General features: G+C 47.1%; 1 protein-coding gene across 2 annotated transcripts in view; it reads right to left on the bottom strand.

The window, feature by feature from the left end:
* PHLPP1 (PH domain and leucine rich repeat protein phosphatase 1) overlaps window positions 1-14,558 on the bottom strand; it is a 651,577-nt gene that overhangs the window by 113,072 nt on the left and 523,947 nt on the right. For both annotated transcript variants that reach the window (XM_078687772.1, XM_078687773.1), the window contains exon 11: window positions 6,266-6,466. In XM_078687772.1, coding sequence (XP_078543898.1) covers window positions 6,266-6,466 — 201 coding nt within the window. The remainder of the gene's footprint in view (window positions 1-6,265; window positions 6,467-14,558) is intronic.

Below are 14,558 nucleotides of genomic sequence, written 5' to 3' on the forward strand. Positions count from 1 at the left end.
ATAAAGGCTGAAAAATCGGAATCAGTGCCTGAATATCCCAAACCCGCTGTTCGGGAGGATAAACCCGAAACTGCGCCGAGTCTAGAACCGCTCCGATGAAGAGGAGCTTCTGAGAGGGACACAAGTATGACTTCGGCACATTGATGGAGAACCCCAGCAGGTGCAGGAGATCGGCCGTAGTCCAGAGGTGGCTGACGACTGTCTGGGGCGAGCCCATCTTCAACAACCAGTCGTCGAGGTAGGGGAAGACTGACACCCCTAACCTGCGCAGATGAGCTGCGACCACCGCCATCACTTTCGTGAACTCCCGTGGGGCGCTGGTAAGGCCGAAGGGGAGCACGGTAAACTGAAAGTGCTCGTGGCCTACCGTGAACCGCAGGTAACGCCGGTGGGCCGGCAAGACGGGGATGTGAAAATAAGCATCCTGCAAGTCCAACGCTACCATCCAGTCTCCGGGGTCCAGGGCAGCTAAGACCTGAGCCAAAGTCAGCATCTTGAACTTCTCCTTCCGGAGGTCCAAGATAGGGCGTAGGCCCCCTTTGCCCTTCTTGGGTACCAGAAAGTAATGGGAGTAACAACCACACCCTACTTCTGGCCCAGGAATGCGCTCGATGGCCCCCTTGGCCAAGAGGGCCGTAACTTCCTCTTGCAGAAGTTGCAAGTGATCCCCCGACACGCGGTTGAATTGCGGTGGCATGGCTGGAGGGGTCGTCTCGAAGGGGAGGGAGTAGCCCCTGTTCAGACGATTTGCAGCACCCACCTGTCCGACGTGACAGTGCGCCAGTGGAAGAGGTGATGGCGAACCCTGCCCCCGACTGGCGTCACATGGGCCTGAAAGCACGGACTAGGAGGGTTTTGAGGCAGGTGCTGCAGGGGAAGGTGTGGACTGGCCTCGCCTTTGTCCCCGACCACCGCCACGGTGGTTTCCTCGGCCGCCACCGCGCTGTGTAGCAGTCTGCGGTGCATGGCTGGCAGCACGTGTAGGAGCGCCCCTTCCTTGGCCACGAAAGGAGCGAAAGGCACCCGTATGCTGGCGTGGGGCCGAAAGGCCCAAGGACTTGGCCGTAGCCCTGGAGTCCTTAAAACGCATTGTCTGCCTTGTCGCCAAATAGGCGACGGCCATCAAACGGCATGTCCAGGAGTGTGGTCTAGACATCGGCCGAAAAGTTTGCGGACCTCGACAAGGCGTGGCGTCGAACCGCCACCGTCGTTGCCATCGCTCTGCCCAGTGAGTCCGTGGTATCCAGCCCACACCGGATGGAATAGCGCGCTGCATCTCGACCCTCCGCCCGGGCTTGGGTGAGTCTAGCCTGGGCATCCTCCAGACATTGTGGCAGCACGTCCACGACCGTGTCCCACAGGGTGTGGGTGTAGCGCCCCAAGAGGCATGCCGTATTGACTGACCGCAGTCCTAAGCTCAGGGACGAGAACACTTTCTTTCCGAATTTTTCGTACCTCTTGGATTCCCGATCGGGCGGAGCCGTCGGGAATGCGGTCTGGGAGGTGGAGGCCTGGATGACCACGCTCTCAGGGTTGGGATGGGTAGACAAAAAGCAAGGGTCGCCCGGGGACGGGCGGTAGCATCCGGCCACGTTCCTATCCACAGGCTGACCTGTAGCGGGCTTGGACCAAGTGCCCACAAGAACGTCACACAAGGCCTCATTAAACGGCAGCAGAGGCTCAGTGGAGCATGCCTGCGGTTTAAGGACCTCAGTGAGGAGGTTAGTCCTCATGGCCTCGACGGGGAGCGTCAGGCCCAAGGCCATGGCTGCCCGCGTCAACACTACACTGTAGGCAGCCCCCTCCTCCGTAGCCACGGTGGGAAGGGAGACAAATCCAGTGTCTGGCGAAGTGCCAATTCCACTGGCCTCCCCAAGCTAATATGTCCAGTCCTGTTGAGACTGGCACTCCTGTGCCAGAGGGTCCATAGACCCCTCCCAATCACCCGTGTCACCCATCTCCTGTAGTTCAGGGTCAACAGATGGGGGCGGCTCGTGAAAATAGAAATCTCCAAACGGTGTCGAGAGCGGCGCCCAGCGGCGCCGCTCTAGCGCCGGAACCGAATCGAGGGTAGGAGTATGGACGGCGACCCGGATCCAGAACCGGATCCAGCGAGGGCCTGCGGCGCGGGGACCGAAGTCGCTGGCGGCGCCGGGCCGGAGCACCTGACCCGCTAGGCCCTCCAGCCAGGACTGTTGGGCCCGGAGGCACCACTGAACCGGCGGAGGAGGGAGGGACCTCATGGCCATGAGGTACCGCTCGACCTCCTCTGGCGTCGCACCGTGCCCAGGGACGGGAAGGGGTGGGGCAGGTGGCGACGTCCGCGACTCCGTCGGAGCCACGTGGGTGGTGTCACCCGAACCCCCGGCCACGTCGTGCGAGCGTCGGGGTGGGTCAGGAGATCGATGACGTCTCTCCGACCTCTCATGCCTCTTACCTGAGGAGGATCCTGAAGACCGATGCCGACTCGCGGAGCTACGAGGGCTCCGACCCCGCGACCTGTCCCTTAACCTCCTGTGGGACCGGGACCTGGAGCGGCGCCGACTGCCTAAGCTCCAGTCGCTTGCGGGACCGCTCCCACCTAGCCTTGGACGTCAGGGCCCGGCAGTCGGAGCAGGTGCGGTCGTCGTGGTCGAGGCCTAGACACTGAAGACACCGGCGATGGGGGTCGGTGACCGACATCATGCGGCCACACTTGGAACAGGGTTTGAACCCGGGCATCCCTACCGGCACCGTAGGAGTCGAAGACTCGATTAGAGAAATGATCAAAAGATCAAAAAAGTTTAGTAAAAAAATGACTAAGGGGTAGAGCTTCTCCGGATCTGCGCTAGCTGGCGCGGAAAAAAGAAGAACTGACGTCAGCGCGCGAGGGCGGCGTCTAAGTACTCCGACGACGTCATTCCGGCGCTAACGACGCCGGACGCAGAGCTGCGGACGACGCCTGCTGGCGCGCAGGGGTATTGCTACGCAAAATTTTCCGGATCCAGTCTGACGCCTGGGGATATTCTAAGGTAAGTAATCTATCACTAACGTGTCTCTTTCAGATAATGCAGTATTTGCAACGATACTATACTTTTTTGGACAAGCAATTCACCCTCTAAAGTGGTATTTAGCCTATACCATCTTCTGACTAATATTAATGGACTCATGCACTTCAAAGTGTATTAAATGTCAAGAAATTTCCCAAATACCTTAGGGGAACACAAATTTTAATCTCCAATTGAAAAGCAAGTTAAAAAGGCCTAGGTTTAAAATTAGTGTTAAGTAATTTAAACTAGCATGATGAATTATAAGATTAGGTGTAATACCATCATAATTTGTGATACATTTTGTAAGCCCTGTATGCTGATGCCTACTAGCAAGTCTCCAATGTTGCCCACTACTTCATGTCACTTACAAATATTGTTTACTAACTGAAAAAAGTTGGGAATCTTTATTCTAAGACTAAGTTTAGTCAACGGTCATGCTGGCCACCAAGATGGTGAATGTTGAAGCAGCTGTGATGCAAGCACGAGATCCAAATCCTCTAATTAAAAGGCACACCAAAATTATGTCATGTCTTTGCCTGGCTCAGATGACACACAAAAATGCCTTATCACAACTGGTCCTGGAACAGGGTCTTCAAGAACTTCAATGAACAATTTCCAATACTGAGCAAAAACTTGGAAGTATTTATAAATTATCTTTGACAATGCTCTGGTCCTATCACTTACAAAAAAACGATACTCATCTCAATAAATATAAGCGGATGATATTGAACTCCACATCCATGTAGGTAACCATGAGATCAGAAAAATTGCATTTTCATCTGTCTGATACAAGTTTGGTTGTAGGAGAGTAACAATCTCAATGGCTTGAAGACCAAAATTGTCAGGTAACCAGTACACTAAGTGGCCAGAGGAAATGGGCATGTTCCCCAACCATGTCCAGAGCCACTGAAACCTTTGGATTCGGTTTGATACAAAAATTCTTATTTGCCCATTAATCTTCAGTTGTATAAAAAGTGCCAGCTTAAGGATCATACATTTTCTTTAATTAATACAACCACGCAGCTTACTAGGGGTACTGGTGCTTTGGAAGCAGAAAGGCTATGTTTAAATCTGTCACAAGAACTCATTCCTCAACAAGCTTCACTTATGCCACAAAGAATAAAATGCAAACTGCTTTGTTCAGTTTTCAAACTGTGCAAGGGAGTTGGCTGTAACTAACACAGAAGATACATCGCTAGCAAAGTCTGAGAAGCACAAGCAAATCGGATTGTAAAAACCATTTTCAACCAGAAAACAGGTGGAAGCAAAAATATCTGTGTTACTGGTGCACAACCCGGTAACACGCTATGTCCAGATGTCAAGTCAAGTCAGAGGCATTTGTAACGCGCACATATCACATCCAAAGAGTCTCATGGCGCATGCAGACAGCTCTGAAGAGAGGGGACAGCTTAATTTGCAAAAAGCCATGTCTTCAGTTTCTTACGAAAGCAGCTGTGTTCTGAGGTGGTGCGCAGGTTCAGGGGCATTTTATTCCAGAAGGAGGGGGCAAGAAAGGAAAAGGCTCGACCCCCATTTCTGGAAGTTTGTATTCTCAAAGGAGTGAGGAGTGACACAGTGCTAGTTCTAAGTTGCCTTATGGGTGTGTACCATGTAAGCTTATGGGACCAATATTTTGGGCCGTTGCCGTACATGTATTTATGAACCAAACATAGCGTTTTGAACATAATTCGCTTTTTAACCGGAAGCCAATGGAGGCTTCTGAGGCATGGGACAGATGGAGATCTCCGGGGGAGGTTTAAAACCAACCGTGCCGCAGTTGCGAGAAATCAAAAACACAACCACTTTTGAAGAAATCTGAAGTCAAGCTAATTCGCAAAGTTTTCTTTTTCCATTTCTAAAATTGGTGGATTAACACCACAGTGAGGGACTGGCTATTCCAAATGCAGCCCAAGCCACACCAATGCCAGGTTGTGAAGAGGCACAAATGTGCCTTCACCAAGATTTCCTCCATCAACCACTATTACCTGAAGGAATTCAATACATGGCCACAACTACTGTCAAACTAAACAAGAATGCTCATTTATTCACGTTTGCTTGATTTCAATTCTCTTAATACATACTGTTAAATATTTTACATTTTTTTCATAACATGGAAATTGACACTCCATCAAATAACATTTTTTGTAACATATGGAAATTAATTACGATGTATTTACTAAAGCGTTTGTGCAAGCTAATTGCGAAATAGTTGCTCAGAATACTGTGATGTATACCAGAATCTAACACATCTGCATGCACGTTATGAGTAATGCTACTTCAACCTTAATTGCACGATCACACCAACATTGCTAAACTTCCGTTGGTTTCCCACGTGTTAAGTTACATATGGGACCTTCCACTTTCTACATCCAACAACCATGTCAGTGCTTTACTCCGAGTGAAGTTTTAGTTAGATAGCAAATGACTCTCGCAGATAGTGTCTTTGCAGGGGTCATAAAGAATAGGAGGAAGCATTAACATTTCAGGTGGAAATTCATTTTCCTGATTCAACCTGCCCAACAAACAAGTTATGGATAAATTATCTAGTTCTTCACCCCCAAACAATTTCATCTGATATATGTTCATAGAGTAAGCTGGGGATAGGCAAAAAAGCAGCTGCCTGAGACATGCACAGGTGAAACTTTGAGAGAAAATACCTTAGAGCAGGTTGTCTTGAATTTGTGAAAGGCCAAGATGAAATGCATTTCCCCACATTCACTTTAGGTACCCATAAATGCCACCCTAAACTCAACCACTGCCTTATGCCCAAAGGATCCAGAATTATCACGGTAAGGTGGCCTGAGTGTACCCCAACTGTAAAACCAGAGTGCCCTTCATTTCAAGAGGAAGCCTAGCAGTAAAGAGCAAGGCCCCAGTTCATAGAGGTCACTTTCGACCTTCAGAGCCTGACCGCAACTAGCTATGGGTCACCAAATAGGATGCTGAAGTTTGTGACATCCTTGAAGTACTAGCCATGAGACACCAACACATCTGCCCAGTAACCACGGACTGTTACAGGACCACACTTCTATCAAATTAAATTCTCAGAAACCACAAGACTTCTTCCAGAAAGGTAGGATGGCCCTTCTGAACGCCAGTCACACAGAGGTGGAGGCTCTGCTGCAAAGACATTGTACAGAAGGCTGGAAGCAGAGAATATTTTTCCAACATGAGCAGGATGACTGAAGCGCAGCTTTCTTTCAGTGTAAGGAAGTCTGACCATAAAACAACCTTACCTTGCTGGGAAACTCTGCAGGCGGTTGTAAGCCATATGCAAGATCTTTAGGTGTGTGTGGCCAATGAGCAAGGGCACGCATTTATCAGTCAGGTTGTTATTAGTCAAATACAGCTCTTGCAATACGCTGCTCGTCTCTTCAGAAAGGGTGGCAGGAGGAAGTGCTTCTAGTTGATTGGCAGACACATTCAAACATCTTAAACTGCAAACAAAAAAGTATCACTGAAAAACACTGACAATGACCAAGCATACATTAATCTTCCACTGTAAACAATTCAGCACTAGGCAGTTGGAGTAGTACACACACATTTTTAGGTCTCGTGAACTACAATGCGCGCGAGAATTCAAGTAGCCAAAATCCTCGTCAAACCAAGGGCTTTCTGCTGCGGTTTTCTTGAAGTTCACGTGAACCACGTGACCAAACAAGCACGCGCATCAGCCTCCCTCCCTCCTATCGGCCGTACTTTCAGTTTCCCGGCCGCTCATCTTCGCAGCACATCAAAGGGCTTCGCCCAGCGTGCGCTCTGCGGCTTCTCGGCTTCTCCTCCCCTAATTATTCTTGGATGGCCGGCCGGCCGTACTTTCAGCTCCAGCACCTCCCCTCTCTCCCCGCACACAGCCTTCCTTGGATTTCTCCTCCCCCTCCCCAGCCAGCTTCCCCCAGGCCGTGTTCCCTCCCCTGCTACCCCATCCTCACTCATCCCTCGCACCCCCTCCTCCTTCAGGCCCCCACCATTTGCTTTTGCTTGTTTTTATTTATACGTGCGTGCGTTCCCCCACCACTCGTGTTGTTCTCTCCCTTGTTATAGGTATTTTATTTTAGTGCTGATTTAACCATCTTTTTGCTTTAACTCTAAACTTTGTGCAACTCTGAATGTTTATGTGTTCATCTTGCTGCAAAATGTACATTTCAGTGAGTAATTGCGAGGAAACGAAAAAGTTTAATACTGCTCGGTCGGATCCCGCCTTTGGTATTCAGAACAGTCCTAGCATATCACCGGCATGTGAGGCAGGCTTGGCGCCAGGCGGTTACACTGAGCATCGGATAATGAGGTGCCCTTTGCAGCCATTCTGCTGCTATCAAGCACCCATCCTGCCCTTCTTTGTCGCCATTTCCGCGATGACAAAGGCCGGTGTGGGCTGTGCCTGTCCAGAACATTCTTGTGTTGCACCCCTTGCCGTTAAAAATTTAAACCGGGTTCGCATTACAAAGCCAAATAACTCGCCTCACAACTTTTAAAGGTCAAGAATAAAAACTAGCTTTCAGCCTACCTTCAGGGCCAATGTTAACTTCGAGATAATAAGAAGGCAAATAGTATTTTAAACGCATATGCTAAACAAATGCATATTTTTGTCGGCCTCTCTGCATTAACAGGTACGTGTTGGTGATTTTCACTTTGTCTCCGTGCGTGCGTTCCCCCACCACTCGTGTTGTTCTCTCCCTTCTTATAGGTATTTTATTTTAGTGCTGATTTAACCATCTTTTTGCTTTAACTCTAAACTTTGTGCAACTCTGAATGTTCATGTGTAAAGTATTGGCATTGTAAATGACAAAACTATTAGTTTCGCGATTTTCAAAACCAACACATAAATATAACATGTGTCATTTACAAAACCAATAGCTCCAACTTTCCTACTGCGAGACCTATTGGCAACGCCAGTGCTTGTTTTTAAAGCCATTCCCTTTAGGGAGAGCAAGGTGGAGATTATTTTGAGCCACAGACTCATCAGAACTTAACTTACATCATTACCATTCCAGATGACAGTTACATACATTAAGTGAGACCAATCCAATTTCCATATTTTCAGAAAAACTCAAGTGCAATGGCAGTCTTTGCAATAGAACAATCTTTCGGATACACCATCACAAATTATACCAACCTTTTTTGTGGGGTTAAAAATCTGGGGAAAAACTTCATGCAGGATATTTTATTCCTTCCCTTTGCGAAGTGGCTTGTAATGTGACCAAGGAAAAGGTAACTTGTAGTTTGTTTGCCCGGTATATATTTTGCCTCATAGGAAACAGATTGTGCTGGTATGTCATACTCTGGGTGTTAAGGGGCACATGCATCATTGGTTTTTGCATTCGCAAACGGTGCGAATCGGTAAAACCGGCCGTTTGCGAATGCAAAAACCATTTTTGGGATGCATCAAACTTTGTTGCACAATTCGCTTTTTTTTGCACTTCCAAAAAAAGCGAATGCATTTAAGGAATCGCATTTGTGCGATTCCTTAAATGCAATGCATCAATTTTTCTAAAATTGCGAATTTGGAAGTGCAAATTAACACGAGGTTGAACCTCGTGTTAATTTGCGAAAATGTTTACAAAAACTAAAAAATGCATTTTTTTAAAGTGTCATGTTACAGACACACATGTCCTCAGGACATGTGTGTGTGAAACATGCACTTTCAAAAACATTTCAGGGGTGCAGGGGGGGGTCCTTTGGACCCCCCCTGCACCCGTGGAATGCATCAACAAATTGCGAATTCTTAACTGCCTTCCCATTGACGCCCATAGGAATCAATGGGAATTGAGAAAATGCACTTTGGAATTCGCTATTTATTTGAGAATCAGTAAAAATTGCGATTTTTACCGATTCCCAAATAAATAGTGAAAAAAATGATGCATAGCATTTTGCAATTCTTAATTTGCGATTCGGTAATTTTCGCAAATTAAGAATCGCAAAAGCTATCAATGATGCATGTGCCCCTAAGCAACATGCTACTGCATTAAAGATTTTGAAGACTGACAAGAGATTTTATTGTTTGTAGTTAAGCAAAATACCTCCATTGTATTTGCAGCTTGAGAAAAAAATGTACAAGGCAGGATGTTCTCATAATGGTTATAAAGTTGCACCATGTGTCTTTTCATTAATTAAATTTCATATGTATTTAGGTTCTTGCTAAGAATGCCCTAAATGTTCTTGTATTTAAATTTTATTTATATGTATATTTCAAGCTGGTCTCCGTATTATTAACTATGAAATTATGGGTAACAGTTTATTGCCTCCTTGAAACATTGTAAATGTTTATGGTTTTTAGAAAAAATAAAGATTTATATGATGATGACAAATTATAATTATTTCTCGTAAATGTATAGAATTAGGTTCTCCTACAAAGGTTCTTGTACAAAAAATCTCTGGTGCTTTATGCCTTTCCAATAAAAGTATAAAATCACGAATCTGGGAAGACAAAGGTCAAACTCACCAACCCTCAAATAATGCCCACAGCAATTTACTGCATGAGATCTTTTACAATAACACTTAATGGCAATGAGAGCTGTGGTATAAAGGAAAAGCACGAATACAAAATTACGTTTTTTAGCAGTATGGGACAATAAAAAAAGCTAATTCTAAACACTGACTGCTGTGCCTAATGTTGGGCTTGGATGCTGCATGTTGTTTTTCTTTAAAAAAATCTTTAGATTAGATTAGACATGCTCTGCATAGACTTAAAATCAGTACTTCCCTACCTGTGGCTAGCCAGTGGATGGTGCAGCGGTCTGAAACAAAGTCTTGAGAACAGTTTGCCCAAATCTGGCCTGTCCTCTTGATAGGATGTCCAACAATCATGTTTTTTTAAAGTGTGAGGAGTGGACCAAGTGGCAGCTTTACAGATGCCTGCTGTGGGTATGTTCACCACGAAGGCCATAGTAGGTCCCTGCTTGCGGGTGGAGTGTGGCCCGGGGCGGGAAGGTTGGGTGGTTCTAGCATAGTAGGAAGACATGCATTTAATGATCCACCCGGCAATCCCTGCCTTTGAAATGGGGTGCCCTTTGAGGCTGGGAGAAAGTAACAAAATTGTGGTTTCTTACAAAAGGATTTGGTCCTACGTAAGAGCATGCTCAACATCATGCGTTTGGAGTGCTCTTGCAGCTACTGAGTCAGGTTGTGGGGAGAAGACTGGGAGCTCAATGGAATTGTTGAGGTAGAAAAGAGACCACCATGGGAAAAATGTGGATTAGTTCCGAGAACTACTCTTTACCTGTGTACTTGAAAAAAGGGTTCCTGAGGTGTGGGTTTCAGCAATTCATTATTGAGTTTTGAGTGAAGTGATTGTGGAAGGGAGCAGGACTTGTGAGAGTAATTCCCCACTCGTGGACTTGTTGCTGCATTCTGCTGTGCAAGCCTGCAAAGTTTTTGTCCGCTCCAGATAGGTACTCTGCCAGGAGAGGACCTGGTGAGGGATGTCCCAGTGCCAAATCTGTTGGGCTCGGGTTGACAGCCGAGGTGAGTGAGTGCCTCTCTGCTTCTGCAGACAGAACATGCCAGTCATGTTGTTGGTATGCAGCAGGACCATCTTGTCATGAATCTGAAGGAGAAATGTCTCCAGAGCTAGTTGAATGGCTAACAGCTCCATGCGGTTGATGTGGAGACCCCCGCAGATTAGGAGTCCACCTTGGACTGCCATGTTGTTTAAGTATGGCTTGCTGGATAGGGATGGGTTTGTGTTGATGGTCAGCTGCAGAACAGGGTCTGCAAAGGACCAGCCCAGCAACAAATTATTACTGTTATATCACTGCAGAGAGTGATGGCTGCTGGCCCTTACCAACACTAGATCCTCCATGTGACTCTGCTTGTGTCCACTGGATCAAGAGGCACTCCTGAAGCAGGTGCAAATGCAGACTGGCATGGGGCACTATTGCAATACATGAAGCCACCATTCCTAAGAGGCACATTACAGTGAGACATAAAAGGTGATCAACTGGCTTAAAAGAGGCAGCACTTGTTTTAACACCTTCATCCTTTGTGAGCTGGGGAAGGCTTTTCAGACTACAAAATTGAAGACTGCCGCTAGGAAGGGTTTAACCTGAAGAGGTTCAAGTGGGACTTTGTGGCATTTACTGTGAACCCCAAGCTGCGAAGGAAGGAAACTGTGGCCTGGGTGTGAGCTGTGCATTCTTGTTTGCTTGCACTTTTTTTTGGGGGGGGAATCTTTTTATTAATTCCTTCCCCGCGGGGCTAATTCACCTCCTGTGCAGGGGGAGGGGGGCCGCGTGCAGCGCCGCGGTGCTCGTGACGAGCTGAGCTCATCATGCTGCACAGCAGAGTTGTGCTCATGACAAGCTGAGCTCGTCACGACTCTGCCAACTCAATGGAACGACCCATACAGGAGGGGAGTTATCCCCGCGTGGGCATTCCGCGGCGGTTATGACGAGCTCAGCTCGTCATGAGCACAGCTCCACTGTGCCTCATGACGAGCTGAGCTTGTCATGAGCGTCCAACAGGTTAAACAAACATCAGCATGATAGTGTACAACTAATTCGCTTATTATCAAAATATGCATGACAATTAGAGGCATTACTGTTACACATTACACATACAGTTCGGATCTTCAAGGGAGGAAGCAAATCATCATGATAAATACTCTGTGGGGGAATGCAAATATCTCCACAATAGGATTTCCACTGTGACCTTATGCGGGACCATTTTTGGGGGCAGCCTCGGGCAGTATACACCGTCTTTTCTCTAAACATACACCAGTCCATACTAGACTCCCATGCCTCCAGAGTGGGGGGCGCTGTTGCCCCCCAAGCTTGAGCAATGTTTCGTTTGGCAAGCATGAAATCCAAAGTGGCCCACTGTGTTTGAGGAGTGGTTAAGTCGGTTGGCTCCCATATGTTTAATAAGCATCTGCGTGCCTCAGGGTAAATGGTAACAGCAAGTACCGTCCTCATCGTTGCGTGAATTTCCCTCCAGTACGTTTGTATGAGTGTGCATTCCCATATTATATGCATAAAGGTACCAATCTGGCCACATCGTCTACGACAGTCCCGTTTCCGCCCTCCCCATTTGTACCAGTCGGGGGCCGGTCATATATATCCTGTGTAGGATTTTAAGCTGCACAAGCCGCAGTCGAGCTGGGACGGCTACCACTCGGGGGATGATACCGCCTCCTGCCACTCCTCATCGTCCATTTCTATGCCATCTGCCACCCATTTTTGACGCAGCGCTGAAAGGAGATCTTCTATAATGAGTATTAGCTTATTATAAATCAAAGAGATGGTCTTATCCGGGTTGTGACCGTCTAGTATTCTGTCTTCTAGTGGGGATGAGTCAGGGAGGGATCCGCCCCTTGGGATGAGGGAATGTAGTGCATTGCTAACTTGTCTGTAACGAAAAAACTCTGTCAGTTAGTTTATGTTGAGTCTGGAGAGCGGCAAAATGTTTAACCCCTCCCTTTTCCCTTTGCTTGCACTCTTGATCAGCCAGGAATTGATATAGGAGAACACATTTAATCTCTTTCTATTGAAGTGTGCGGTCACCAAGGGGTAGTACTTTGAACTGGAAGTGTGGAACACATGAAGAGGAGATCGCTCCAAAGTCCTGGATGAATTGGTATGTGAAAGTTTGACATCCTTCCGGTTGAGGTTGGACATTAAGTCGACATGCTGCAGAAAGGGAATAATATCATGAAGGATGACCATGTGAAAATACCCTGGCAAGATGTATCTGTTGAGAGGAGAGAGGTCGAGGATTGGTCTGAGGGATTCATCCTTCTTGGGGTTGAGTAAATATAGGGAATAGATGCCCATGCCCTGGTTCTATGGCCTGCTTTGACAGGAGTGCCTGAACTTCCTTGTGGAGCAACGTGTGAATTTTGGGGCTCAAGGTGTGAGTGCGAAGGAATGCTTGGTTAGGTGGAAAGGAGCTCTATGCATTAGCCATGCTCAACTGTGGACAAGACCCTTCTAATGGGGAAGAAATCCCTAAAGTCTCCCCCGACAGGTTTTGTGTGGTGGTGGTAGTGACGGGGTGGGGGATTTAGGCTGCGCGTAGCAAATCAGTTTTTTGGAGGTAGATGTTCCCTTACTGGTAGTGCCTCTACCCCTGCACTTAGAGCTCTTGCCTCTGAGCCCTCGTAAACCCTCTGTACCCTGCTGGCAATAGAGCCCTCGTAAACCCTCTGTACCCTGCTGGTAATAGTCCTTTTGCTGTCTGGAGGGTTCTGGGGAAGTGGCTTGCATGTTTCTCTCTTCCTTGTGGTGAAGAATACCAAAGAGTTGAGTGGGACATGACATTTGATGTAGAGCAGGACAGAAGGGGTCAGTCTGTACTTTTTTCTCAATGCATGGAGTGACCACGTGAGGTTTGACCATCACTTTTAAGATTTCAGGAGCAGAATTGGTGATTTACTTGAGCCTCAGGAGATATTAGACAGACCACAGACAGATATTAGACAGACCAAATTTAACTCAAGAGATCCATTCTCCTACCCATGAAAAAGGGCATAGTCTGGACCAAATATGGTCTCATAATCTTTTCCTATCTATCTCCTCCATAAATCCATGCATCTGGTCTGATCACTTCCTCATACATTTTACACTTACCACCGATAGAGGCATAAAACAGTCATCTCAAGTGGGTGGAAAAATTAGGAAATGGAAGGGCATTGATACACTGGCTTTTTTGGACACCTTGGCCTTGACCCTTCCCCCAATGACCAAAGACATCGACGTCATTGAAGAAGCCTTTTCTCACTGGATACAACGGGCAGCTGATATCTATGCACCCCGCGTGAATTTCCCCCGCTTACGACCTAATGACGCACACAAGTGGTTTACTCCACAATTGAAGATCTTAAAACTTGAAGTGCGTCAAAAAGAGAGGAAGTGGAGGACCAGGTACCTACCACAAGATAAAGCAAATTACTGTATGGCCCGTAAAACTTATCAAAAACTTATTCTAAAATACAAAACAGACTACTTTTCTGAGAAATTTCTGAACTCACAGAATAAGACAAAAGATCTGTTCAATATTGTGAACGATCTCCGTAACAGTGATAGAACTACCCTTCGGGTCACTCCTACACAAGAGCTCTGCAACTCGCTGAATGCGTTTTTTCTAAATAAAATTATTACTATAAAGCAGAGCATCCTAAACTCCCTGCCCCCCCTCCAACAACCCTACCTGCCTTATGCTCACTGAGACTTGGTTATATGAATCATCGCAACCGGATATTGCGGCTGCTATTCCACCTGAATACATCATATATCGACAAGATAGAGCTAAGGGAAGAGGGGGAGGCGTTGCCCTTGTTGTAAAGAAATCCTCTACGTGTGCTGTTGTGCCCACGCAGATTATCACGGGTTCCGAATCTCTCGCTTTTACCCTCTCCCTATCACCTCAGCAAGCTGTGAAGGGCCTTCTAGTATATCGGCCTCCGGGCCCTGTGGGGTCCTTTTTTGAGGACCTCCAGCAGGTCCTAGCCACACTTGTTCTTAGATCAGAACATTGTCTCTTGGCGGGAGATTTTAACTTCCATATGGAAGATCGGCAGGCTAAGGATGTTGT

This window comes from Lissotriton helveticus, chromosome 4_1 (assembly GCF_964261635.1).
Source record: "Lissotriton helveticus chromosome 4_1, aLisHel1.1, whole genome shotgun sequence".
NCBI classification, from domain to species: domain Eukaryota; kingdom Metazoa; phylum Chordata; class Amphibia; order Caudata; family Salamandridae; genus Lissotriton; species Lissotriton helveticus.